At 43.4% G+C, this 26,037-nt stretch overlaps 1 protein-coding gene across 3 annotated transcripts; it reads right to left on the reverse strand.

Annotated features, from left to right (window-relative positions):
* Positions 1 to 20,900: 20,900 nt before the first annotated feature.
* Positions 20,901 to 23,477, reverse strand: LOC123443728. 3 transcript variants are annotated; one of them, XM_045120235.1, is made up of 6 exons: positions 23,385 to 23,477; positions 23,189 to 23,243; positions 21,998 to 22,873; positions 21,577 to 21,897; positions 21,405 to 21,501; positions 20,901 to 21,332 (listed from the first exon to the last, which is right to left on the reverse strand). In XM_045120235.1, exons 3-4 carry the CDS (start codon positions 22,867 to 22,869, stop codon positions 21,702 to 21,704), a joined length of 1,068 nt encoding a protein of 355 aa, XP_044976170.1. In that variant the 5' UTR covers positions 22,870 to 22,873; positions 23,189 to 23,243; positions 23,385 to 23,477; the 3' UTR covers positions 20,901 to 21,332; positions 21,405 to 21,501; positions 21,577 to 21,701. The 3 variants fall into 3 exon arrangements, with proteins under 3 accessions (XP_044976170.1, XP_044976169.1, XP_044976168.1); XM_045120234.1 differs by having other exon boundaries at positions 21,998 to 22,877; XM_045120233.1 differs by having other exon boundaries at positions 21,998 to 23,243.
* Positions 23,478 to 26,037: the final 2,560 nt, after the last annotated feature.

Genomic DNA, 26,037 nt, shown 5'->3' on the forward strand with positions numbered 1-26,037 from the left:
CCAAGTATATGCCAGAAGGGGGCACCGGAGGTGGTATGGATTGAGCACCACCCACCAGGGTGCACGTGAGGGTTCTGGTGTGCCCTGGTGTCTTGTGCACACTAGGTGGCCCCTGTCGGGAAGCTCTTTGCTCCAGTATTTTTTATATATTCCACAAAAAATCTCCGTGAAGTTTCGACTCATTTGGAGTAGTGGAGAATAGGTAACTTGACGTAGGTTTTTGTGGTCCAGATTGGTAGCCGCCGGTATTCTTCCCTTTTGTGAAAACCTTGCATATTATGAGAGAAAGTGCATTATTATGCATAAAACATACTAAATAGTAGTAAGAAAACATGATGCAAAATGGACGTATCTCGCCTCCAAGCGTAGAGTTCTGTAGGATAGTAGCATTTTTCTCTCATGTGGATGACCTAAGGTTTATCAATCCGTGGGAGATGTAGGATGAAGATGGTCTATCTCAAACAACCCTATAATCAAATACAAGAAAGCTCTTGTGTCCCCAGCACACATAATACAATGGCAAATTGTATAGGTGCACTAGTTTGGTGAAGAGATGGTGATACAACTATAGTATGGATAGTAGATATAGATTTTTGTAATCTAAAAATGAAAAAACAGCAAGGCAACAAGTCTAAGACAAAGAGAAAAACATTGTATAAATGCTTGGTAATAAGGCCTAGGGTTCATACTTTCACTAGTGCGGTCTCTCAATAATGCTGACATAATAGAATCATATGATCATCCCTCAACGTGCAACAAAAAATCACTCCAAAGTTCCTATCTAGCGGATAACAATAAGATGAAATTGGTGTAGGTAGTAGAACCACGTCAGAGTTATTCTTTGTGATGAATCTTTTGAGCTATTCCTATAAGTGTCAAAAACAGTCGTATAGTTCGTACAAGAATAACACCCATGATACTTATAAATCAACCCTATTGTCACCAAGATATTCCAATGTCACCACAAGTATCCGTGGATAAATTATGCGACATGCATCAAACAATTTTAGATCTATCATATTCAATCCAACACAAAGAACTTCAAGGAGCACCCCAAGATTTCTTTCAGAGAACATAGTATGAAAACGTGCAATCAACCCCTAAATAGATCCCAAGGTCACCGGAATCCTTAAGTTAATGCCTTAACATATATCAAGTGAATCACTAAAAAACCCCAATGTCACTAAGGGTATCCGCATGCAAGACATACAACAAGTGTTCTCAAACCAAAATATTCAATCCAACATAACGAGATCTTAAAGGGAAATATTATATACATCACATAAAGGTAGAAAGGGAATAACATCATATGATCCAACTAGATTAACAAGGCGTATGATATATTAAGATCATGCCATCTCAAGAACACGAGAGAGAGAGAGATTGAATACATAGCTACAAGTACAAACCTCCAAACACGAGCGTGAACTCCTCCTTGTCATGGCCTCCGCTAGGATGATGAAGATAGCCACCGGAGATGATTTCCCCTCTCTGGCAGGGTAGGGAAATGCTCTAGATGGGTTTTTCTTCGATACAAGGAGTTGCGCCCTGTTGGCTTTGTTGGAAATAGGGCGCGCCTAGGGGGGTTGCGCCCTAGAGGCAATAATAAATTGGTTATTATTATATTTACTTGTTCATGATAATCGTTTATTATCCATGCTAGAATTGTATTGATTGGAAACTCAAATACATGTGTGGATACATAAACAACACACTGTCCCTAGTGAGCCTCTAATGGACTAGCTCGTTGATAAAAGATGGCCAAGGTTTCCTGACCATAGACAAGATTTGTCATTTGATAACGGGGTCACATCATTAGGATAATGATGTGATGGACAAGACCCAAACTATCAACTTAGCATGTGATTGTCTCAGTTTATTGCTCCTATTTTCTGCATGTCAAGTATCTGTTCCTATGACCATAAGATCATGCAACTCCCAGACACAGGAAGAATACCTTGTGTGTATCAAACGTCGCAACGTAACTGGGTGACTATAAAGGTGCTCTACAGGTATCTGTGAAGGTATCTGCTGGGTTGGCGTGAATAAGGACTGGAATTTCTCACTCCGTATGACAAAGAGGTGTCTCCAGGGCCCACTCGGTAATACGACATCACAAAAAGCTTGCAAGCAATGTGACTAAGGAGTTACGCATGAGATCTTGTATTACGAAACGAGTAAAGAGACTTGCCGGTAACGAGATTGAACTAGGTATAGAGATACCGACGATCGAATCTCTGGCAAATAACATACCGATAGACAAAGCAAATAGTATACGTGATTGATTGAATCCTTGACATCGTGGTTCGACCGATAAATAACTTCGTAGAATATGTAGGAGCCAATACGTACATCCAGGTCCCGCTATTGGTTATTGGCCACAGAGTGACTCGGTCATGTATGCATAGTTCTCGAACCCGCACGGTGTGCACACTTAAGGTTTGGTGACGATTTGGTATTAATGAGTTATGTGTGGTAGTACCGAAAGGTTTTTGGAGTCCCGTATGAGATCCCGGATGTCACGAGGAGTTCCGAAATGGTCCGGAGGTAATGATTTCGATATGGGAAGTCATATTTTGGCTAGGAGAAAAGTTTTGGGTTTTTCTAGTATTGCATCGGGAAGCTTCTAGAAGGTTCCGAGAACTTCCGGAGGAGTCCGGAAGTCCACCAAGGGTTCTACGACGTCCCAAGGGTTTGCATGGGCTGATGGGAGACGTTGTTGACTTATTGGTCCAAGCACACAGGTCCCTCAAGGCCCATCCAGTCGGGAAAGGTGGAAAGTCCACCTTTGTATGGAAGGCAAGGAAGGGGACTAGGATTCCACCTCCTCCCCCCTTGGATGCGCCCTAGGGCTTGGAGGGGCTGTTCCCCACATCCTTCGCCTATATATAGAGAGAAGGGGGCGCCCCGAGATCACACACGAAGCCCTTGGCGCCCCTCTCTCTACCTATAGCATTTTCTCCTCCATTTACAGTTTCAGTAGCGCTAGGCGTAGCCCTGCCGGGATAGTACTCATGGGGAACGTTGCATGGGAAACAAAAAATTTCGTACGCACACGAAAGACCTATCATGGTAATGATCATCTATGAGCAGGGAGATCGGATCCACATACCCTTATATATCGCTAAGCGAGAAGCTTTAAGAAACGTGGTTGATGTAGCCGAACGTCTTCGCGATCCGAATCGCAAGCGTCCCACGAACTTCGTCCCAATCTAGTACCAAACGGACGACACATCCATGATCAGCACACATAGAGATCGATGACGATATGTGCCTTCTTGATACAACAAGAGAGATGAAAAGGTAGCCTGATTCTCCGGAAGCACGACGACGTGGCAGTGATGGTGGTGGAGCTACTCCGGCAGGGTTTCACCATGCCGTATCGAACTAGCTATGGGGTGTCACGAAGTGGTGCAGTGAGAGAGGGCCGCACAATAGCTTGGGGTGCAAAAATCCTCTCAAACCTCCACTATATATAGGAGGAAAAAGAGGGAGGGTTGGCTTGGCTCCTACTCCAAGGAGGAGCTTCGGCCGAGCCCAAGAGGGAGCAGTCCTCCTCCAATTCGTTTTGGTGGAGGACTCCTTCCATACTTGTCCACCTCCTTCCTTTTTTCCTTTTCCTATTTTTGTGTTCAGCCGAAATAGGTTTATTGGGCTGGCCTCACCAGCCCACTACGGGCTAGTGCGCCACCCATGGGCCTATTAGGTCCTCTACCGGGTGGGGGCCCTCCCGATAAAACCCCAGAACCCATTTGTCACTCCCGGTACTTTACCGGTAATGCCCGAAATCTTTCCGGAAGCCAAATGCAACATTCCTATATTTCAATCTTCGTTTCCGGACCATTCGGGAAACCCTCGTGACGCCCGGGATCTCATCTGGGACTCCAAACAAATTCGGTTACCAACATCAATAATTCAACAATACTGAAACGTCACCGAACCTTAAGTGTGCAAACCCTTCGGGTTCGAGAACTATGCAGACATGACCGAGACATTCTCTAATCAATATCCAATAGCAGGACTAGGATTACCATATTGGATCCTACATGTTCTACGAAGATCTTATCGGTTGAACCTCTATGTCAAGGATTTAGTTAATCTCGTATAATGTTCCCTTTATCCTTCGGTATGTTACTTGCCCGAGATTCGGTCGTCAGTATCCCCATACCTATTTCAATCTCGTTACCGACAAGTCTATTTACTCGTTCTGTAATACAAGATCATGTGGCTACCTCTTTGGCCACATTGCTTGCAAGGATTGTTTGTGATGTTGTATTGACGAGTGGGCGTCGACATACCTCTCCGTCATACGAAGTGACAAATCCCATTCTCGATCCATCCTAATTCAACGGATACCTTCGGACATACCTGTAGAGCACCTCTATAGTCACCCAGTAACGTTGCAACATTTCATACACATAAGGCATTCCTCCGGTGTCAGTGAGTTACATGATCTCATGGTCATAGGTATGTATACTTGACATGGAGAAAACAATAGCAACAAAATGACACGATCACATGCTACATCTATAGTTTGGGTCTTGTCCATCAAATCATTCCCCTAATGATGTGACCCCGTTATCAACTGACAACACTTGTCTATGGCCAGGAAACCTTAACCATCTTTGATCAACGAGCTTTCAACTAGAGGCTCACTAGGGACATTGTTTTGTCTATATATCCACACATGCAATTGTGTTTCCATTCAATACAATTATAGCATGGATAATAAACGATTATCTTGAAACAGGAAATATAATAATAACAATTTTATTATAGCCTCCAGGGAATATTTCCAACAGTCTCTCACTTGCACTAGAGTCAATGTAACAAATCTAACACCCCTACATTTCTGGTGTTGATAATGTTTTGCTCGTGGAAGAGGTTTAGTCACCGGATCTGCAACATTTAGATCCGTGTGCACTTTGCAAATATTGATGTCCTCTTTCTTGATGTAATCGTGGATGGCATTGAAGCGTCGTTTTATGTGTCTGTTCCTCTTGTGAAACCTTGATTCCTTGGCTAGAGCAATGGCACCAGTGTTGTCACACAACAGATTAATTGGAGCCAGTGCACTCGGCACAACTCCAAGATCTGACATGAACTAATTCATCCACACACCCTCCTTAGCCGTCTCCGAGGCAGCTATGTACTCCGCTTCACATGTAGAATTGATACGTCTCCATCATATCAATATTTCCAAACTCTTTTTCCCTTTTTTGGTGTGGGGACCCCAACTTACGAGTCGAGACCGCCGTGCTCAGTGATCCCAGAGATCAATGCTCACCGAACACAGATACCGAATAAAAGAGTCTTACATCCATACATACCGTTTGATACAATAAATGACCACTTCGGTCGAGTCTTACATATATAGGGCCTTATAGGCCAACACTCCAAACTGGACCAATAGCGGAATTATTGGTTGAAAGCGTGAACCCATGCCACCAGCCTTAACCTAGAGGCATTCTGACTGGGAAGCGTCCTAGCTCGCAAGAACGTCACCGAGTTAATCTTCACCAAATCCTGTTCTTTCATACCTGGTCAATGAAATAAGCAGTGGCAAGCCAATGAGTACTTTGAATGTACTCGCCAACAGCCCATGATATGAACAATGAAAGTGAAGGATAACAATACCATGCATCTCTAGTGTAACTCATCTGGGTGGAATGATCATGAATATGCATCAAGTTAAAGAATTACTCTTGAAGAACAGGTTACAGATATCAATATATCTGCCGAGGGCTGAACCATCCGGGTCACCCTTTATGCCAAGTCACCGAACTTGGTCATATCATTGCTATCATAGCAACACCTCTCTCATCACCACACACACACACAACTCACGCACACTTGGTTTATGCGGAAATACCAGGACGTAGTTTAAGCAGGATTACCCAACTGTCCTTGACCGTGGACACGACTATTCGAATAGTTTACACTCTGCAGAGGTAGTACGCTGGACCCACGAGATCCGGGAAACTTCCGTGTCATCCACGACTCGTGGTATATCACATACCCGAGGTAACTACCGATCAATGCCTTTCCCCTGACGATACTAGACAAAGAGGTCCGCTCGATTGGTACCAACCCACATGTTGTACGTCTTACGAGCACCAACTTTGGACAGTACCAACCATGCGGGGACCAACGGTGTGACTGGAACTCATAAAAATGGCATAGTCGTCCTACCCGGCACGACCCATCACGAGAGTGACCACACATCACTCCCGCCACTAGTAATGTGGCTCTTTGCTAGCACCGACCAGAGTAATTAATGTATCCCCGTCCCATAAGGGGTAACGTGGTCGTACTGGTAAGGTTGGGACGGTCGACACATCATAAATCTAATCTGATTTCCGAAACCTTACTCACACAAATACCGGGTGCATCACTTCACCGAAAGTGACCACCTAACTCATCATCACCCTCGGGCATTAGTGGCACCCGACGGTGTTTTCATAAACTCTTGCTTTATGACAACATCATGCTTATGATAATACTACTTCTATCTTTACTTGTCGACATGGTATTAGCATGACCCTCAAGGGGTAGGGTCAAGCTCAATGCATGTGCTCCGGGGGAGCCTTCGGTAAAATCATATCAAATGATTACCGGCACTTATGATCACATGCAACGGGAATACTTACTATTTAACATGCAAAGTAACATATGCTCAGTCATGGTCAAAGGGATGCTTGCCTTGCTCACGTAAGTCCTCGGGGTCTTCGAGGTCTTCCGCTCCAACTCCGAATACTCCGCCTACCCGTCAACTATCGTCGGAAACAACCACAGTAAGCCACACATCAAGCAGAATAAAAGTGTTCTATAAATAGAAGTTTTATTTTTCTTGGACCTCTCTGGTCATAACTAAAATACCTGAAGCTTGATATAGGAGAATTGGACCATCAGGGAATTTTGAATGGATGAAAGGAGCAATAAGTGATCATTGAAGAAGCCAACAGAATTCATTCTGTTAAAAATGAGTGAAGGCACCCATTTAACAGAGCATGATTTGAGAAACTTTTAGGAAGTGGTTTCACTTGATTTGGAGTTGGTATGAATATTCTAGGGGTTTTATAACACGGAATAAATAGCAAAGGGGACTATTTATTTTATGCAACAGAAATATGGCAAGCAAAAATATTTAATAAAGTTAGACATTTAGAACAATACTCTAGGAGTCTCTGGAATTTTGAATCACTCCATTTGGAGTTGATTTGAATCTTCTAGGAATTTGCAAAGATGGTTTTAAAATATCTAAATGGGAATTTAGATATTAATAACACAAGGAAGTATTTTGGAAAAAGGTGCAATGCTCAAATCTGGATAGAACGGGATTTTAGAAACCTGTAGAATTTTGAATCATCAAGTTTGGAGTTAGTATGAATTTATGAGGGAATTTACAACTTAAGGAGAAAATGAAAATAAGAAGAGCTCAGCCTCTGGGGGGGTTATCTTGCGCCACCAGCGCCAGATAGGTCTTCGGGCCGGCCCAGTGGCTCGGGCCACCAGCGAGGGGCCACGCAGGAGGTGCCTTGCGGGAAATGCGCTTTCTATGCGGGGTGACGGCATCCCACCGAGGCGCGGCCACTTAAGTGGCACGGCCCACTTGGCGGCCTTGCCATCCGGCTGACGCGCGGGCCCGCGGCCTTCTTCAACCTCCCGTCGCGGGAGAGAGCAAGGGAGGCCGGCGGCGGCTGCAGGAGCTACAGGGCACGGCTCCCAGCGCTCCAACCATAGGAGAGCTCAGGGAGGCGAGCCGCACCCGTTCCCCTGCTCAGCACCTGTAGGGGAGGGCTGCAAGGGAGCCGGCGACGAGGCTACAGGGAGGCCGTCTACCCCCTGGTTTCGGCACCAGCGGCGAAGGGAGAGAGCAGGAGGTGTTGCGGAGGAGTCGCGGTGGCCTGGGATCTCCGACAGGGGTGGAAGGAGGCGAGGGGAGGCTCCGAGCGCGCCAGCCCGTGCGGAGGCCGGATCTCTACCCCGCCGCCATGGAAGAAGTAGGAGGGCAGGGAGGCTTAGGGGAGAAGGGAGAGCTCGAGGGGGGTTCACAGGGGAAGAGGAGGAGGATCTGAGGGAACCAGATAGGCCTGGGGGTGAGGAGATATGGGAGGGGAAGGCCGAGAGAGCTCGGGAGCTCTCTGGAGCCCTCAGTGCATGGTCACCACGCTCCCCAGGACGAGCTTGGAGGCTAGCTGATGGTGGGGAGCGGTATGAACGGTCAAAATCAAGGGCTGAGACATACTGGGACATGTTGGCTCGGCTAGGTGTGGTCTGGAGGAAGGAGACAAGGTGCAGAGCTCTCTAATTGTAGGTCAGGGTGGTGGTCACCACAACCACTTGTTCCTAGGGGGTCCCAATGACCAGTCAAAGATGTCTGGGAGGTGAGGCATGCTACCTGGAAGGTGAGTAAGGAGTTTGGACCCTAGTGGAGTTGATTTGATGAGGTTTGGACACTGGTTTAGCTTGCAGCAGTAAACTTGGGGCTGGCATAAGTGGTTTTCACAGGAAGGTATGGAAGGTGAAACCATGTCCTGGAGCATGTGGTATGGAAGGACTACACATCTGCAAATATTCAGCTCAAGCAAACATGTGTAGCTAGCACTTGCTCTACAAGCTACCTTTTTGCCAGAAATGAACTTGTAGATGTGCTGCTCATTTTCTCCACATGAGCATGCCATATATTGGTTTGAAATGAAGCCTTGACACACTAGAGAGGCTCTGGAAAGAATTGGGGTATTAGCTTAAGCAGAAGTATGGGAAGAGAGGTAAATTAGTGATTCCAAGGGTAAAATGAGAGATAGTTACAAAGCGTCCTTCTCCAATAATTGACCAGTGGCCATGGGAATGTTACTGGAGGTAAAATGTAACTATGTGAGGCAGTGGTAGAAGGTTGAGCTCAAGGGTAAAAGTGGAAGAGATCAAAGAGGCCAATTTAGTGAGTGCACACAAGGTGTTTGATCTGTGGTTGGGCTACCAGATGGATTCCAATTGCTATGAAACTGAACATGATCAAATAATGGATGAAAATAAGCTTGCACACCAAATTTGAGATTTGCTGGAGAATTTTTCCAATGTAGACTTGGAAAACCCTTGAAATGGGCAGAAATGGCTTTCTGCTTACAACCCTATTCAAATAAATTCCCACAAATCCAATATTTGGTGTAGGGGCATTATTTGAGCATTAAGGCATGCACAAAAACACTACTACAGGAATTAGCTTAGGTAACACATCCCAGTAACAGAAGAAAAAATATGTTACTGCGTAAAAGCGCTGTAACACAACATTTGTGTCCACAACTAAGTTATAACACATTCTATGGGAAGTGTTACAAATTTGTAACACATATTCCTCATGCGTCGAATGTGTTACGATGTTGTAACACATTATTAATGTCGGTCGAGAGAGTGTTACAAAAATGTAACACATATATGAGATGTGATGTTGTGTTACAAGTTTGTAACACATGTGAGCTACCTAGGTAAATGTTACCAACGTAGTAAACATTTAATATAGTTTTTCTTTGTTGTCATGAAAATAATTGTTGCAACATACATGCGATCAATTCTCAGGTCGATTCCATCATAGCACACGACCTCTGGGTTAATAGTTACGGGCTTGCGTCATTCACATGCTAGCTACACAAAAGTTTACGGGACATGTGTTTGCTTAAGGACCGAATATATTAGGATAAAAACATTAGCGTAGCCTAGATACGAAATCCCATAGAAGGCACGACTTAAATAAAAAAATGTTTTTTTCATGTATGTAATTCTACTAAAATGAGATTATTTCCATGTATGTGCATACATACGACCCTTTTTCTAAGACTAGATAAGAGAGAGGGAGGGAGGGAGAGAGAGATAATGTGTTTGTAATCTCGTAAAAAAACATTCTCATCTTAATATAAAAGACGTGCAACTCTTTTGGATATTCTAAAAAATAATGTTTTGTGCTTTCAAAATTTGCTAAAATTAAAAGGTGTGCTAGCTTCTTTTAAGTAATTCTGGACTTAATTAATATTAATATGCTTTGACGATTTTATTGATCCGTTTATTCTCTTATAAAGCATAAAAGTATGTTGATGTCTTGTAATTAGGAAGTGTTTTTGATAAAATATATTGTACGTTGACATGTTATATCTGTGACTTTTTTTATTAGTTGGACTACCTTAATCCACAATCATGGGTAAAACAAGGAAAAAAATATGAGAAAGCTGAGTGTCGTTGGAAGAACTTTGAACTTTTAACTTAGTAAATGAGACTTTATTCATATTACTTAAGAACTCCCACTCAAAAAGTACATCTCTCTAGTCATTTGAGTGATACATGATCCAAATCCACTATCTCAAGTCCGATCATCACGTGAGTCGAGAATAGTTTCAGTGGTAAGCATCTCTATGCTAATCATATCAACTATACGATTCATGCTCGACCTTTCGGTCTCATGTGTTCCGAGGCCATGTCTGCACATGCTAGGCTCGTCAAGCTTAACCCGAGTGTTCCGCGTGCGCAACTGTTTTGCACCCGTTGTATGTGAACGTTGAGTCTATCACACCCGATCATCACGTGGTGTCTCGAAACGACGAACTGTAGCAACGGTGCACAGTCGGGGAGAACACAATTTCATCTTGAAATTTTAGTGAGAGATCACCTCATAATGCTACCGTCGTTCTAAGCAAAATAAGGTGCATAAAAGGATTAACATCACATGCAATTCATAAGTGACATGACATGGCCATCATCATGTGCTTCTTGATCTCCATCACCAAAGCACCGGCACGATCTTCTTGTCACCGGCGTCACACCATGACCTCCATCATCATGATCTCCATCAGCGTGTCACCATCGGGGTTGTCGTGCTACTCATGCTATTACTACTAAAGCTACATCCTAGCAAAATAGTAAATGCATCTGCAAGCACAAACGTTAGTTTAAAGACAACTCTATGGCTCCTGCCGGTTGCCGTACCATCAACGTGCAAGTCGATATAATATATTACAACATGATCATCTCATACATCCAATATATCACATCACATCGTTGGCCATATCACATCACAAGCATACCCTGCAAAAACAAGTTAGACGTCCTCTAATTTTGTTGTTGCATGTTTTACGTGGTGACCATGGGTATCTAGTAGGATCGCATCTTACTTACGCAAACACCACAACGGAGATATATGAGTTGCTATTTAACCTCATCCAAGGACCTCCTCGATCAAATCCGATTCAACTAAAGTTGGAGAAACTGACACCCGCCAGTCATCTTTGAGCAACGGAGTTACTCGTAGCGATGAAACCAGTCTCTCGTAAGCGTACGAGTAATGTCGGTCCGAGCCGCTTCGATCCAACAATACCGCGGAATCAAGAAAAAGACTAAGGAGGGCAGCAAAACGCACATCACCGCCCACAAAAACTTTTGTGTTCTACTCGAGAATACATCTACGCATGAACCTAGCTCATGATGCCACTGTTGGGGAATGTCGCATGGGAAACAAAAAATTTCCTACGTGCACGAAGACCTATCATGGTGATGTCCATCTACGAGAGGGGATGTGTGATCTACGTACCCTTGTAGACCGTATAGCAGAAGCGTTAGTGAACGCGGTTGATGTAGTGGAACGTCCTCACGTCCCTCGATCAGCCCCGCGAACCGTCCCGCGATCAATCCCACGATCTAGTGCCGAACGGACGGCACCTCCGCGTTCAGCACACGTACAGCTCGACGATGATCTCGTCCTTCTTGATCCAGCAAGAGAGACGGAGAGGTAGAAGAGTTCTCCGGCAGCGTGACGGCGCTCCGGAGGTTGGTGATGATCTCGTCTCAGCAGGGCTCCGCCCGAGCTCCGCAGAAACGCGATCTAGAGGTAAAACCATGGAGATATGTGGTCGGGCTGCCGTGGCAAAGTTGTCTCAAATCAGCCCTAAAACCCCACTATATATAGGAAGAGGAGGGGGAGCCTTGCCTTGGGGTCCAAGGACTCCCAAGGGGTCGGCCGAACCTAAGGGGGAAGGTCTCCCCCTCCCAAACCGAAATCTACTTGGTTTGGAAGGTGGAATCCTTCTTCCCTTTCCCACCTCCTTTTTTTTTCCTTTTCTCTTTGATTTTTCTTCCAATGCGCATAGGGATCTTTTGGGTTGTCCCACCAGCCCACTAAGGGCTGGTGCGCCACCCCCAAGGCCTATGGGCTTCCCCGGGGTGGGTTGCCCCCCCCCCCCCCGGTGAACTCCCGGAACCCATTCGTCATTCCCGGTAACTCCGAAAACCTTCCGGTAATCAAATGAGTTCATCCTATATATCAATCTTCGTTTCCGGACCATTCCGAAAACCCTCGTGACATCCGTGATCTCATCCGGGACTCCGAACAACATTCGGTAACCAACCATATAACTCAAATACGCATAAAACAACGTCGAACCTTAAGTGTGCAGACCCTGTGGGTTCGAGAACTATGTAGACATGACCCGAGAGACTCCTCGGTCAATATCTAATAGCGGGACCTGGATGCCCATATTGGATCCTACATATTCTACGAAGATCTTATCGTTTGAACCTCAGTGCCAAGGATTCATATAATCCCGTATGTCATTCCCTTTGTCCTTCGGTATGTTACTTGCCCGAGATTCGATCGTCGGTATCCGCATACCTATTTCAATCTCGTTTACCGGCAAGTCTCTTTACTCGTTCTGTAATACAAGATCCCGCAACTTACACTAAGTCACATTGCTTGCAAGGCTTGTGTGTGATGTTGTATTACCGAGTGGGCCCCGAGATACCTCTCCGTCACACGGAGTGACAAATCCCAGTCTCGATCCATACTAACTCAACGAACACCTTCGGAGATACCTGTAGAGCATCTTTATAGTCACCCAGTTACGTTGTGACGTTTGATACACACAAAGCATTCCTCCGGTGTCCGTGAGTTATATGATCTCATGGTCATAGGAACAAATACTTGACACGCAGAAAACAGTAGCAACAAAATGACACGATCAACATGCTACGTCTATTAGTTTGGGTCTAGTCCATCACATGATTCTCCTAATGACGTGATCCCGTTATCAAGTGACAACACTTGCCCATGGCCAGGAAACCTTGACCATCTTTGATCAACGAGCTAGTCAATTAGAGGCTTACTAGGGACAATGTTTTGTCTATGTATCCACACAAGTATTGTGTTTCCAATCAATACAATTATAGCATGGATAATAAACGATTATCACGAACTAAGAAATATAATAATAACTAATTTATTATTGCCTCTAGGGCATATTTCCAACAGTCTCCCACTTGCACTAGAGTCAATAATCTAGTTCACATCACCATGTGATTCCAACGAATCCAACACCCATATAGTTATGGGGTGTGATAACGTCTTGCTCGTGAGAGAGGTTTTAGTCAACGGTTCTGAAACTTTCATATCCGTGCGTTCTTTACAAATCTTTATATCATCTTATAGATGCTGCTACTACGTGCTATTCGGAAATGCTCCAAATATCTACTCTACTATACGAATCCGTTTCACTACTCATAGTTATTCAGATTAGTGTCAAAGCTTGCATCGACGTAACCCTTTACGACGAACTCTTCAACCACCTCCATAATCGAGAAAAATTTCTTAGTCCATTAGTTACTAAGGATAAATTTTGACCGCTGCTAGTGATTCAATCATGGATCACTCTGTGTACCTCTCAACAGACTTTGAGTCAAGGCACACATCAGGTGTGGTACACAGCATGGCATACTTTGGATTCTACGGCTAAGGCATAGAAGACGACCTTCATCTATTCTATTTATTCTGACGGGGTCGGATTTTGAGTCTTACTCAAATTCACACCTTACAACGCAACCAAGAACTCCTTCTTTGCTGATCTATTTTGAACTCCTTTAAAAACTTGTCAAGGCATGCATCTTGTTGAAACTTCCATTAAGCGCTTTCGATCTATCTCCATAGATCTTTGATGCTTAACGTTTAAGTAGCGCAATCCAGGTACTCCTTTGAAAACTCCTTTCAAACAACCTTGTATGCTTTACAGAAATTCAACATCACTTCTGATCCACAATATGTCAACCACATATACTTATCAGAAATTCTATAGTGCTCCCACTCACTTTTTTGGAAATACAAGTTTCTCATAAACCTTGTACAAACCCAAAATCTTTGATCATCTCATCAAAGTGTATATTCCAACTCCGATATGCTTGCACCAGTCCATTGAAGGATCACTGGAGCTTGCATACTTGCTAGTATCTTTAGGATCGACAAAACCTTCTGGTTGTATCACATACAATGTTTGCTCAAGGAAACCGTCGAGGAAACAATGTTTTGACATCCTACGTGCAATATTTCATAAATAATGCATCAACAACTAACATAATTCTAACAGACCTTTAGCATCGCTACGAGTGAGAAAGTCTCATCATAGTCAACTGTTTGATCTTGTCGAAAACATCTTTGCGACAAGTCGAGCTTTTCTTAATAGTGACTTATCACCATCATCGTCTGTCTTCCCTTTAAAGATCCATCTTTACTCAATAGTCTTATGACCATCAAGTATCTCTTCTAAAGTCTACACTTTGTTTTCATACATGGATCCTCTCTCGAATTTCATGGCCTCCAGCCATTTGTCGGAATCCGGGCCCACCATTGCTTCTCCATAACTCGTAGGTTCACTGTTGCTCAACAACATGACCTCCAAGACAGGGTTGAAGTACCATTCTGTAGTAGTACGCGACCTTGTCAACCTACGAGGCTTGTAGTAACTTGATTCGATGCTTGATGATCACTATCATCAGCTTTCACTTCAATTGGTGTAGGCGCCACAGGAACAATTTCCTGCGCCCTGCTACACACTGGTTGAAGTGATGGTTCAATAACCTCATCAAGTTCTACTACCCTCCCACTCAATTCTTTCGAGAGAAACCTTTCCTCGAGAAAGGATCCGTTTCTAGAAACAAACACTTTGATTTAGGTTCTGAGATAGGAGATGTACCCAACTGTTTTGGATATCCTATGAAGATGCATTTACCCGCTTTGGGTTCGAGCTTATCAGACTGAAACTTTTTCACATAAGTGTCGAAGCCCCAAACTTTCAAGAAACGACAATTTAGATTTCTCTAAACCTCAGTCTATACTGTGTCATCTCAACGGAAACACGCGGTGCCCTATTTTAAAGTGAATGCGGTTGTTTCTAATGCATAACCCATAAACAATAGTGGTAATTCGACAAGAGACATCATAGCATGTACCATACCAAATAGTGCATGGCTATGACGTTCAGACACATCATCACACTATGATGTTCCAGGTGGCATGAACTGTGAAACAATTTCCACATTGTCTTAATTGCGTACCAAAACTCGTAACTCAGATATTCATTTCTATGATCATATCGTAGACAGTTTATCCTCTTGTTACGACGAACTTCACTCTGAAACGGAATTGAACTTTTCAATATTTCAGACTTGTGATTCATTAAGTAAATACTCCTGTATCTACTCAAATCGTCAGTGAAGTAAGAACATAATGATATCCACTGCGTGCCTCAGCACCCATTGGACTGCATACATCAAAATGTATAACTTCCAACAAGTTACTATCTTGTTTCATCTCAATGAAAAACAAGGCCTTGCTCATGTGGTATGATTTGCATGTCACTAGTGATTCAAAAACAAGTGAGTATAAAGATCCATCAGCATGGAGCCTCTTCATGCAATTTATACCAACATGACTCAAGCGGCAGTGCCACAAGTGGTACTATCATCATTACCTCGTATCTTTTGGCACCAATATTATGAACATGTGTAACACTACGATCGAGATTCAATAAACCATTGAAGGTGATTATTCAAGGAAATAGAGTAACCATTATTCTCTTTAAATGAATAATCGTATTGCGATAAACACGATCCAATCATGTTCATGCTTAACGCAAGCACCAAATAACAATTATTTAGGTTTAACACCAATCCCGATGGTAGAGGGAGCGTGCGACCTTTGATCATATCAACCTTGGAAACACTTCCAACACGTATCGTCACCTCGCCTTTAGCTAGTCTCCGTTTATGTCGTAGCTTTCATTTCGTGTTACTAATCACTTAGCAACCGAACCGGTATCCAATACCCTCATGCTACTAGGAGTACTAGTAAAGTACACATCAACATCATGTATATCAAATATACTTCTTTCAACTTTTGCCAGCCTTCTTATCTACCAAGTATCTAGAGTTGCTCCGCCTCAGTGACTGTTCCCCTCATTACTGAAGCACTTAGTCTCGGGTTTGGGTTCAATCTTGGGTCTCTTCATTAGTGTAGCAACTGTTTTGCCGTTTCACGAAGTATCCCTTCTAGCCCTTGCCTTTCTTGAAACTTAGCGGTTCTACAAACCATCAACTATTGATGCTCCTTCTTGATTTCTACTTTCGCAGTGTCAAACATCGTGAATCGCTCAAGGATCATTGTGTCTATCCTTGATATGTTATAGTTCATCATGAAGCTCTCACAGCTTGATGGCAGTGACTTTGGAGAACCATCACTATCTCATCTGGAAGATTAACTCCCACTTGATTCAAGCGATTGTCGTACTCAGACAATCTGAGCACACGCTCAACGATTGAGCTTTTCTCCTTTACTTTGTGGACAAAGAATCTTGTCGGAGGTCTCGTACCTCTTAACAAGGGCACAAGCATGAAATCACAATTTCATCTCTTTAGAACATCACTTATGTTCCGTGACGTTTTAAAACGTTTTCGACGCCTTGGTTCTAAGCCATTAAGTATTTTGCACTGAACTATCGTGTAGTCATCAGAAACGTGTATGTCGGATGTTCACAGCATTAACAGACGACGCTTGAGGTGCAGCACACCGAGTGGTGCATTAAGGACATAAGCCTTCTGCGCAGCAACGAGGACAACCCTCGGTTTTACAGACTTAGTCTGCCAAGTTTGCTACTATCAACTTTCAACTAAATTTTCTCTAGGACATATAAAAAACAGTAGAGCTATAGCGCAAGCTACATCGTAATTCGCAAAGACCATTAGACTATGTTCATGACAATTAGTTCAATTAATCATATTACTTAAGAACTCCCACTCAAAAAGTACATCTCTCTAGTCATTTGAGTGGTACATGATCCAAATCCACTATCTCAAGTCCGATCATCACGTGAGTCGAGAATAGTTTCAGTGGTAAGCATCTCTATGCTAATCATATCAACTATACGATTCATGCTCGATCTTTCGGTCTCATGTGTTCCGAGGCCATGTCTGCACATGCTAGGCTCGTCAAGCTTAACCCGAGTGTTCCGTGTGCGCAACTATTTTGCACCCGTTGTATGTGAACGTTGAGTCTATCACACCCGATCATCACGTGGTGTCTCGAAACGACGAACTGTAGCAACGGTGCAAGTCGGGGAGAACACAATTTCATCTTGAAATTTTAGTGAGAGATCACCTCATAATGTTACCGTCGTTCTAAGCAAAATAAGGTGCATAAAAGGATTAACATCACATGCAATTCATAAGTGACATGATATGGCCATCATCATGTGCTTCTTGATCTCCATCACCAAAGCACCGACACGATCTTCTTGTCACCGGCGTCACACCATGACCTCCATCATCATGATCTCCATCAACGTGTCGCCATTGGGGTTGTCGTGCTACTCATGCTATTACTACTAAAGCTACATCCTAGCAAAATAGTAAACGCATCTGCAAGCACAAACGTTAGTTTAAAGACAACCCTATGGCTCCTGCCGGTTGCCGTACCATCGACGTGCAAGTCGATACAATCTATTACAACATGACCATCTCATACATCCAATATATCACATCACATCGTTGACCATATCACATCACAAACATACCCTGCAAAAACAAGTTAGACGTCCTCTAATTTTGTTGTTGCATGTTTTACGTGATGACCATGGGTATCTAGTAGGATCGCATCTTACTTACGCAAACACCACAACGGAGATATATGAGTTGCTATTTAACCTCATCCAAGGACCTCCTCGGTCAAATCCGATTCAACTAAAGTTGGAGAAACTGACACCCGCCAGTCATCTTTGAGCAACGGAGTTACTCGTAGCGATGAAACCAGTCTCTCGTAAGCGTACGAGTAATGTCGGTCCGAGCCGCTTCGATCCAACAATACCGCGGAATCAAGAAAAAGACTAAGGAGGGAAGCAAAACGCACATCACCGCCCACAAAAACTTTTGTGTTCTATTCGAGAATACATCTACGCACGAACCTAGCTCATGATGCCACTGTTGGGGAACGTCGCATGGGAAACAAAAAATTTCCTACGCGCACGAAGACCTATCATGGTGATGTCCATCTACGAGAGGGGATGTGTGATCTACGTACCCTTGTAGACCGTACAGCAGAAGCGTTAGTGAACGCGGTTGATGTAGTGGAACATCCTCACGTCCCTCGATCCGCCCCACGAACCGTCCCGTGATCAGTCCCACGATCTAGTGCCGAACGGACGGCACCTCCGCGTTCAGCACACGTATAGCTCGACGATGATCTCGGCCTTCTTGATCCAGCAAGAGAGACGGAGAGGTAGAAGAGTTTTCCGACAGCGTGACGGCGCTCCGGAGGTTGGTGATGATCTCGTCTCAGCAGGGCTCCGCCCGAGCTCCGCAGAAACGCGATCTAGAGGTAAAACCATGGAGATATGTGGTCGGGCTGCCGTGGCAAAGTTGTCTCAAATCAGCCCTAAAACCCCACTATATATAGGAGGAGGAGGGGGAGCCTTGCCTTGGGGTCCAAGGACTCCCAAGGGGTCGGCCGAACCTAAGGGGGAAGGTCTCCCCCTCCCAAACCGAAATCTACTTGGTTTGGAAGGTGGAGTCCTTCTTCCCTTTCCCACCTCCTTCTTTTTTTCTTTTTCTCTTTGATTTTTCTTCCAATGCGCATAGGGCTCTTTTGGGTTGTCCCACCAGCCCACTAAGGGCTGGTGCGCCACCCCCAAGGCCTATGAGCTTCCCCGGGGTGTGTTGCCCCCCCCCCCCCCCGATGAACTTCCGGAACCAATTCGTCATTCCCGGTACATTCCCGGTAACTCCGAAAACCTTTCGGTAATCAAATGAGGTCATCCTATATATCAATCTTCGTTTTCGGACCATTCCGGAAATCCTCATGACGTCCGTGATCTCATCCGGGACTCCGAACAACATTCGGTAACCAACCATATAACTCAAATACGCATAAAACAACGTCGAACCTTAAGTGTGCAGACCCTGCGGATTCGAGAACTATGTAGACATGACCCGAGAGACTTCTCGGTCAATATCCAATAGCGGGACCTGGATGACCATATTGGATCCTATATATTCTACGAAGATCGTATCGTTTGAACCTCAGTGCCAAGGATTCATATAATCCCGTATGTCATTCTCTTTGTCCTTCGGTATGTTACTTGCCCGAGATTCGATCGTCGGTATCCGCATACCTATTTCAATCTCGTTTACCGGCAAGTCTCTTTACTCGTTCTGTAATACAAGATCCCGCAACTTACACTAAGTCACATTGCTTGCAAGGCTTGTGTGTGATGTTGTATTACTGAGTAGGTCCCGAGATACCTCTCCGTCACACGGAGTGACAAATCCCAGTCTCGATCCATACTAACTCAACGAACATCTTCGGAGATACCTGTAGAGCATCTTTATAGTCACCCAGTTACGTTGCGACGTTTGATACACATAAAGAATTCCTCCGGTGTCCGTGAGTTATATGATCTCATGGTCATAGGAACAAATACTTGACACGCAGAAAACAGTAACAACAAAATGACACGATCAACATGCTACATCTATTAGTTTGGGTCTAGTCCATCACATGATTCTCCTAATGATTTGATCCCGTTGTCAAGTGACAACACTTGCCCATGGCCAGGAAACCTTGACCATCTTTGATCAACGAGCTAGTCAACTAGAGGCTTACTAGGGACAGTGTTTTGTCTATGTATCCACACAAGTATTGTGTTTCCAATCAATACAATTATAGCATGGATAATAAACGATTATCATGAACTAAGAAATATAATAATAACTAATTTATTATTACCTCTAGGGCATATTTCCAATAGTTAGCTACTCTGCACGAAGCCACCAAGCAATTCTGTACCAACACAAAGCACACATGCCACCACCCCCTCTATGCCTCCATGTAGCATGCAGTCGAAACCTGTAGCATGCAGCAAAAACATGAACAAGAAAATAAAAAAACACTTTCTGCTACTTTTATCGCTAAAATTTCATATCTAACATGAAAGCGTCAACCCAAAATTAAATAAAGAATGCACAAAACATAATTGAAGAACATCAAGACTGAACAATACATTTTATTAGAGGTAAAAATCACATCTCAAATGTTGTGTTACAAATGAAATATGGATCAACCTATATGAGTGCACTGTTCAAAGCCACATATTTAGAAACATTAACATAATTCATTAATTTATGAATGGGTTGATCAGAAGTTCAAACAGTCATACTATTACTTTCATACAAGGACATTTCTAGGAGAAAATAATATACACGTCATCTTTATGACAAAAAATACAAGAGCATATTCAGAAAGCATAACTATATTACCTCAACATAGTGCATACCTTGTTGCTACTAACCTCAACTATTCTTCGGTGCTCGAAGCACTAGTAGCATCCACTATTGTCCCCTCAACGTCTGTTCTAACCCAGTGTTGGTCATTGTTCTTTCTTTTCAAAATCTCTCCAAGCTGTGAAACATGAAATGGCTGGTTTTCTGTCTCCTCTTCCCATTCCAAGTTACCTAAGTCATATACATCTCTAGGCTTTGGCAACTTCATTATCACAAACCAACCTAGATTCAATTCATCTTTCACATAGAACACTTGATTCGCCTGGTTAGGGAAAATAAAAGGCTCATGCTCAATCTTTTCTCCTTTGTGTATTTGATGTGAGAAATTGACAAGTGTGTAACCGTACTTGTCTTTTTTCATTCCTTTTTCTGAGAACACATTAACCCATTCATATCTAAACAACACCACTGAAAACTGTTCAGAGTAGTTTAGCTCGACAATATCAATTACCCTCCCATAGTATGTCACATCCTGTAAAACTGCATTAGCATCGCGTGCTGAATCATAACGAGATGTTTTTGCAGTTACCATGACTCCACTATTTTGTGTCTCTTTATCCAAGCGTTTAGGCCTAAAATGGTAGCCTCGGGAGTTGAAAGCGCAATATCTTTTGGCTGCATTAACTGGTCCCCGGGCCAACAATCTAATATCCTTTTTCAATACTATGGACGCCATTTTCCTTCTCCAATTTCTTTATCTGAATATTTATAATATGATTAAAACTAAATGTAGTGATGTGTGTATAGTATATGCAGAATATGGCACTTACATGAGCTTGAAACCATTCGTGGAACTTATCGTTTTGAATCCTCTCAACAACATCAATGTTTAAATTGCGTCCATTAGTTATCTCATCAGCATGAGCTCTGCAAAGTAGTTAACAAATAGAGGTAAAGTAGGGGAAAGGGTAACTAAGACAATTTATAAGCATAAGATATTACCTAAGGTATGAGTTCACATCGGAGCAATTGAACAAGACATATCTATGTGCGTGTACTTTAGCCACACCGCTCAGAACATAATTTCTAGGCCTTCCAAGTGGATTGCCAGAATGAGGAAATAATCTTCATCCATGTGCAATATCATGATTCCCAACCCACTCCTCGTCATCTTCGTTCCTCGAAGCCAAGTTATGCTTAGTCTCAAAACCGACAATATATCTTGAACAAAATGTCATGCACTCATCTGCTAAAAATGCTTCGGCAATAGATCCTTCAGGATGAGCTCTGTTACGGACATTCGACTTCAACTTACCTATATACCTACATAAACACAAAGAGAAGAAAGAAGAAAATTATTGAATAATCTTTTCCTACAACGATATGTAATGCATCCCCATATTTATATAAGAAGCTAGCATACCTTTCCACAAACCACATCGAACAGTAGCACACTGGGCCACCTACTTTTGCCTCTGTTGCTAGATGCATAACCAAATGCACCATAACCGTGAAAAAACCTGGCGGGAATATCATCTCCATATGACATAATGTCATTACGATTCGCTCCTCCAACTTCTCAAGCTCGCTGATGTATAGGACTTTTGCACTCACTTCTCTAAAATACCCACACAAGTCAAACAACACAGACATGACATGATCTGGGAGTAGACCTCGGATAGCAAGTGGCAGGAAATGTTGCATTAGTATATGACAATCATGACTTTTAAGGCCTGAGATTCTCCCTTGAACAACATTTGCACATCTTGAGATGTTTCCTGAAAACCCATTCGGACCCCTTGCACCATGAAGGACTTTACAAAATTGTTGCTTCCCTTCTTTAGATAGGTTAAAGGAGGCAGGTGGGAGATAATACTTATCATTAGGTTTTTTTTGTGGATGTAACTCTCGTTTAATGTTCATATGTTCATCGCAGTCATTCAGTTGAGACCCATTATCTATGTTCCCGAAAACATCATGGACTAGTTGGCACATATTAGAGTTTATGCCTCCCTGTTTTGACCTTTTTCGTTTGCTAGAGGAGATGTATCGTGCAGTTTCACCATGACAACCCCAAACTGTGTACCCAAGTAGCATTCCATTACACACCAAATGATCATATACAGTGTTTCGCTTCAACAAAAACTTATTGACACATTTGATGCATGGACAACGGATCTTGGCATCTGTACTTTTTCCAGTGTATGCAAAATCAAGAAAACCTTCTATGCCAGCCAAGTAGTCTGCACTTGGTCTAGGAGAACACAGTAACTTTTTAATATTTGTTAGATCCATCTGACTAGCTGTGTTAAAGTAGCAAATGTCATTGTATATCTTATCATTGTATGATGCGAATTAACAAGCAGATATTAAACAAAAACGAAAACAACTAATGTAATAAATCTTATTGCAATCACCAGTTACAGTCTGTCTTTGTATATCTCAAACACCAAATAATTTAATAAATCTCATGGCACTCAGCAGATAGTCTGTCTTTGTATATCTCAATCTACAATCTTATGGCAATCACTAATTTAATTGTATGATGCGAATTAACAAGCAGATATTAAACAAAAATGTATGTACAATACTATGTTTTAATCAATCAGCTCACCTCAAACAGCGACTGCGTCAGGCTCTTAGGAGTATCGGGAATAATTCACTATGACCTGCATGGAAAGTCAGCATGAGGACATACCGATATTAGAGCCCGATCGATTGATGGATCGATCGAGTGGCAAACCGAACCAGCGCGAAAATATATTGCAGGAGAGGCACAACAGCGAGTTCTGAAGCTCGAGCCCTCAAACCTGAACCAGTTCGGTCTGACGACGATGTGGAGAAGCAGCGCGCTGCCCACAGATTGTGGAGAAGCAGCGTCCAAGGTAATTGGGCGCCCGGCGATGTCCTTCGCTCCCGCCATCTCCTTCTCCCGTTCGTGGACTCGGGCGGCAGATCTTGCCGCCGGTGAAGGTGTGGATTTGAGCGCCGAGAGGAGGCGTCGTGGGCTGTGGTCTAGAGTGGCCGGTGGAGGTATGGAATCGAGAGGATGCAAAGCTGGGAGTGGAATCGAGGGGCCGCGGCACGGCCTCGCGGCGGCGCAGTCAGCGGCCAACGCTCTGGTCAGCGGCGGCGGAACACAGGACCGAGGTAAGAGATGAGAAAGGAATCGATATATTCTTCTACTACGAGATAAGAGTCCAGAAAACAAAGCTTACCTACGTACACAACACAAGTTCTTTTTATTTTTGCATCGACGTACACAACACAAAGTACATGGATATATAACAAGGAAAACGGGGTCCTCTGTGGTATATAATAAGCATATGTACGTACACACCACAAATACATGGATGTATAGAGTAGCGCATGTCATTTTTTTTGTGGAAAATATTTCGATATATTCATCATCAACCATGAAAGTACAACGAGTATCAAAAATAATAAAAATTATATCTAGATTCTTAGACAGTCGAGAAATCGTCGCATTAAGGTCTTATAAAAAAAGAGCAACGGAATAAAAACCGTCATCATTGAAAAGAACTGTAGATCGAAAGGATGGAATTTGTAGACACATGAGCATGGACGAACGAAGATGCCGACAGGAGGCAGAAGAACCCTAGCGTCGGCTGGGCGTCGTGGGTACGAGGGAAGGTCTGAAAGGAAGGTTATGTCATATTATAGTACACTACAAGCAAGTAACTTTATTAAATTTAAAGCAAAAAAGCATTACATTCATTAGAACAAGTTGCATGAAAATTGAATTTTAGTTAATCAATTTTGATGGGAAGGAATATCGATTTATAATAGAGCACCAAGGCAGTTGACGATAGTGCCATGGCGAATGGTAGCGAGTGTTGGGGACACCGACAAGACCTCTGCCAGGAAGGGGTCGTAACGGTGGCTACCAACGAAGATGAGACCGAAACTTGACAGGTTGGGTAGGGGGTGCGGGCTCGCTGGCAACAGAGGGTGGCATTTCCTTCAATGTTGGGGATATCGTTTATCGGGAACTTATCGATCGATGCATGATAAGGGGTAAATCGATCGATTTATCGGCAAATTAAAGCGGACGATTTATCGGCATATCCGCCAATTTATCATCTTATTTATCTTATCGATCGAACAAGGGTAAGCGCGATTTATCGACATATCGGGGGATATCTTGAAGAGTGATTTTCGTAAGTGGTACATGAGGCAGTTTGGGAAAGAAGTTGAACAGGGAAGATATGAGGTCGAACAAGGTGATCTACCGTTAATTTTGCATCAATGGCTCAAAAACAAAATCGACTGACCCAAAAACAACTTTCAGTCGACTGTCCTCTAATATATCCCTTCTTATTAACAAAATTGATCGAAATATATAAGTCATCTCTCGCGTGGATAACAGTGGTGATGGAGCACATCAAGAGGATCGATCTGACGAAGATCAAATCGACTGATCCATGGTTTAATACGTGGGTGGTTCGAAGTGTTTAACCTAGTTCGCGGAAACGGGCACGAGCTCCCGCAAAAAGTTCCCTTCAGAACGCATTGGATAAAATTTGGAGCTTAATTTCCCTCCTCGTCGATGAAAAAAAATGTAGGAGTAGTATTCATTTTTTCCCTTCGCGAAAACTCCCCAATTATTCCCGCTTAGTTTTCCCTCCAGCTAACTAACAACAGGCTAAATAAATCGGATCTGTACATAATTTTGTATTGCATCAACCTCGCCGCCCTCCATAACCCACCTCGGCGGCCTGCGTTGCCGCCCTTCAGCGCCGCCTGCTCGCCCACAACATTCTCGTCCAATGCCGCCTGCTCGCCCATCCGCCTGCTCGCCCGCCTGTTCGCCCATCAACACTGGATTGAACCGGCGCTGCCCAGATCTGCCTTGGTGTGGTTTGCATCTTTGGAGCGACGACATCCTCGATCTTCAACTCCGGCAGCTACATCCAAAAATCCCCGCGGCTGGTATCGATCTACTCCCATCTCCCTGCTATGAATCCTGACTAATTCTCTTTCTCCTCCCTGTGTCTGTCTTCCTCTCTGAATTTGGTAGTAGGTGTTCGTGCATATTATGTAGTACATCAGCCAATGGTGAATCTAGGATAAGAATGGAGGATGGGCTGAAATCACTAGTCATTATGCTAAACTGATACACGTATGATTCCTAGTCTGAATTGTTGTGCACGGCAAAACACTACCATGATCTCTGCATATCCGAAAGATATGTGTGACGTTGGCTGCAGTTTTTCCCTCTTTACAGTAAGACGTTTCAGTCTTTAATCCCCTGTTTCTTGATTAGTACTGATGTATGGAATACTTATACAGATCTTATAGTCTGAAATTAATAATACATCTTGTACAATACTGATAGTACTCTGATTAGTTTAGCCTATAATGAGAGATTCAGAGTTATAAAAAATCTGATTATGGACTGAAATCAGAGTACTGATAGGCTCTGAATAAGAGTACTATCAG

This window comes from Hordeum vulgare, chromosome 3H, assembly GCF_904849725.1.
Source record: "Hordeum vulgare subsp. vulgare chromosome 3H, MorexV3_pseudomolecules_assembly, whole genome shotgun sequence".
In the NCBI taxonomy this organism is placed as follows: Eukaryota; Viridiplantae; Streptophyta; class Magnoliopsida; order Poales; family Poaceae; genus Hordeum; species Hordeum vulgare.